The sequence below is a fragment of the Priapulus caudatus genome, unplaced genomic scaffold (assembly GCF_000485595.1).
Source record: "Priapulus caudatus unplaced genomic scaffold, Priapulus_caudatus-5.0.1 Scaffold5546, whole genome shotgun sequence".
Taxonomy (NCBI): Eukaryota; Metazoa; Priapulida; class Priapulimorpha; order Priapulimorphida; family Priapulidae; genus Priapulus; species Priapulus caudatus.
Window position 1 is genome coordinate 4,839 of NW_014582607.1, and position 2,637 is coordinate 7,475.

Below are 2,637 nucleotides of genomic sequence, written 5' to 3' on the forward strand. Positions count from 1 at the left end.
GTATGCAGTAAAATCCTAGAGTCTACTATCCCTTTAAATGCATTGTACTGAACCAAGGCTGTGTACTAAGAAACAACTTGATGCGATTTGATTGTATGATTATACGCCGGATTTCATTTTGTAATTCAGGTGGCAATTACGAAAGCACAAGCAGACGCCTTGAACCTGCACACTCGTGGCACCATCTAGCGGAGGAGAATATTTATACTAAATTTACTACATGTACAATATTATGAATATATAAAAATATTATACAATGTTGTCATACATGTATACAATATATTATAATATTATACAGTTGCTCATTGTACATGTATACTATAATAATATAATGCAATGTGTCACCATACATGTACACAGTATAAAATAAGTTTATTAGAATTTAAATAAACTAAAAGACACAGAAACAGAATTGTTTTTTTTTGAGTCACAGAATTCCACATAGTTAGCATATATTTCTAACGTCAGGGGCCACTAATCACGAGTCAGATTTTGCCTACCTGAGGTAAAACACGTTTCCGGAACTCTCCAGAACAAACATGTTCTTCCTGTTGCTGACGGAGAATGCATTCAGAACCGATCGCAGGGCTTTGATTCCTACAAGAATATGTAAGAATACGCAACATTACACAACATTCGTAAATTCATAAGTTCGTAAATTCGTAAATTCACGGACACTCCCCTACTACCGCACCCACCCCACCCTCCCCCTTCCTGCCCCCCCCCCACCCCCACCAGCCCATCCACACCCGCACCTCGGCTAACGCGGCTGGGGGCAGATCCTGTCTTGAGTCGCGGGTGGAGCCTGAAGAACGACATCCAGATGCGTTCACACGCGAAGTGACCGGGATGGAACATCATTGAAGCTGCGAGGTAGTCCTTGTGAGAGCCGTCCGACGTGCTGTCAAACGATTCGTTGTCCTCTGTAGAGAACAAGACAGTAGATCAGGTAACAATGTTGATGACAGTAACAATGTTGATGACAATAACAATGTAGATAACAGTAACAATGTTGATGACAGCAACAATGTTGATGACAATAACAATGTTGATGACAATAACAATGTTGATGACAATAACAATGTTGATGACAATAACAATGTTGATAACAATAACAATGTTGATGACAGTAACAATGTAGATAACAGTAACAATGTTGATGACAGTAACAATGCTGATGACAGTAACAATGTTGATGACAGTAACAATGTTGATGACAGCAACAATGTTGATGACAGTAACAATGTTGATGACAGTAACAATGCTGATGACAGTAACAATGTAGATAACAGTAACAATGTTAATGACAGTAACAATGCTGATGACAGTAACAATGTTGATGACAGTAACAATGTTGAAGACAGTAACAATGTTGATGACAATAACAATGTTGATGACAGCAACAATGTTGATGACCATAACAATGTTGATAACAATAACAATGTTGATGACAGCAACAATGTTGATGACAATAACAATGTTGATGACAGCAACAATGTTGATGATTGTAAGAATGTTGATATCAGTAATAATGTAGATAACAATAACAATGTTGAAAACAGTAACAATGTTGATGATTGTAAGAATGTTGATATCAGTAATAATGTAGATAACAATAACAATGTAGACATCAGTAACAATGTGATGCTCCAATAGACCAACAGTCCTGCTTCCATGCCACGTCCTCCTCTGGCTGTGATCCTGTCTATATTGTTACACCTCTACTAATGATGTACCTGTGTACTGACTAGCTTGTGTGTGTGTGCGTGCGTGCGTGCGTGCGTGCGTGCGTGCGTGCGTGCGTGCGTGCGTGTGTGTGTGTGTGCATGTGTGTGTATAATGATGTACCTGTGTACTGACTAGTGTGTGCGTGCGTGCGTGCGTGCGTGCGTGCGTGCGCGTGTGTGTATAACGACGTACCTGTGTACTGACTAGTGCGTGCGTGCGTGCGTGCGTGCGTGCGTGCGTGCGTGCGTGCGTGCGTGCGTGTGTGTATAACGACGTACCTGTGTACTGACTCGCGGTCGGGAAGCTGGTGCCGGGCAGCTCCTGTTTCCACGTCATGTCCTCCTCAGACTCCGCGACAAGCAGCGTGTTACACATGCGCGTGTCCAGCATCATCATCATCATCATCGTTGTTGTTGTTGTGTTTCAGGCGGTGAATCAGCGGCTGCTGCTGCAGAACTGATGATGATGACGATGATGATGATTTATTAATTAATTGAAGATGACGATGAGGAGAACATATAATATTTGGAGGGGAGGAATTAATTAATAATTCTCTCTCGCTCTCCCTCTCTCTCTCTCNGATGGCAATAACAATGTTGATGACAATAACAATGTTGATGACAATAACAATGTTGATGACAGTAACAATGTTGATGACAATAACAATGTTGATGACAATAACAATGTTGATGACAGTAACAATGTTGATGACAGTAACAATGTTGATGACAATAACAATGTAGATAACATCAACAATGTTGATGACAATAACAATGTTGATGACAGTAACAATGTAGATGACAGTAACAATGTAGATATCAGTAATAATGTGATGCTCCAATGGACCAACAGTCCTGCTTCCACGCCACGTCCTCCTCTGGCTGTGATCCTGTCTATATTGTTACACCT

General features: G+C 40.8%; 1 protein-coding gene across 1 annotated transcript; it reads right to left on the bottom strand.

The window, feature by feature from the left end:
- Nucleotides 1-500: 500 nt before the first annotated feature.
- On the bottom strand, nt 501-2,133 carry LOC106819993 (protein SZT2-like; the record flags this gene model as incomplete). The annotated part of the gene is made up of 3 exons (XM_014824557.1): nt 2,007-2,133; nt 756-923; nt 501-597 (listed from the first exon to the last, which is right to left on the bottom strand). Coding segments are annotated over exons 1-3 (392 nt in total), but the record flags the coding sequence as incomplete, so codon positions are not given.
- Between the last annotated feature and the right edge of the window lie 504 nt (nt 2,134-2,637).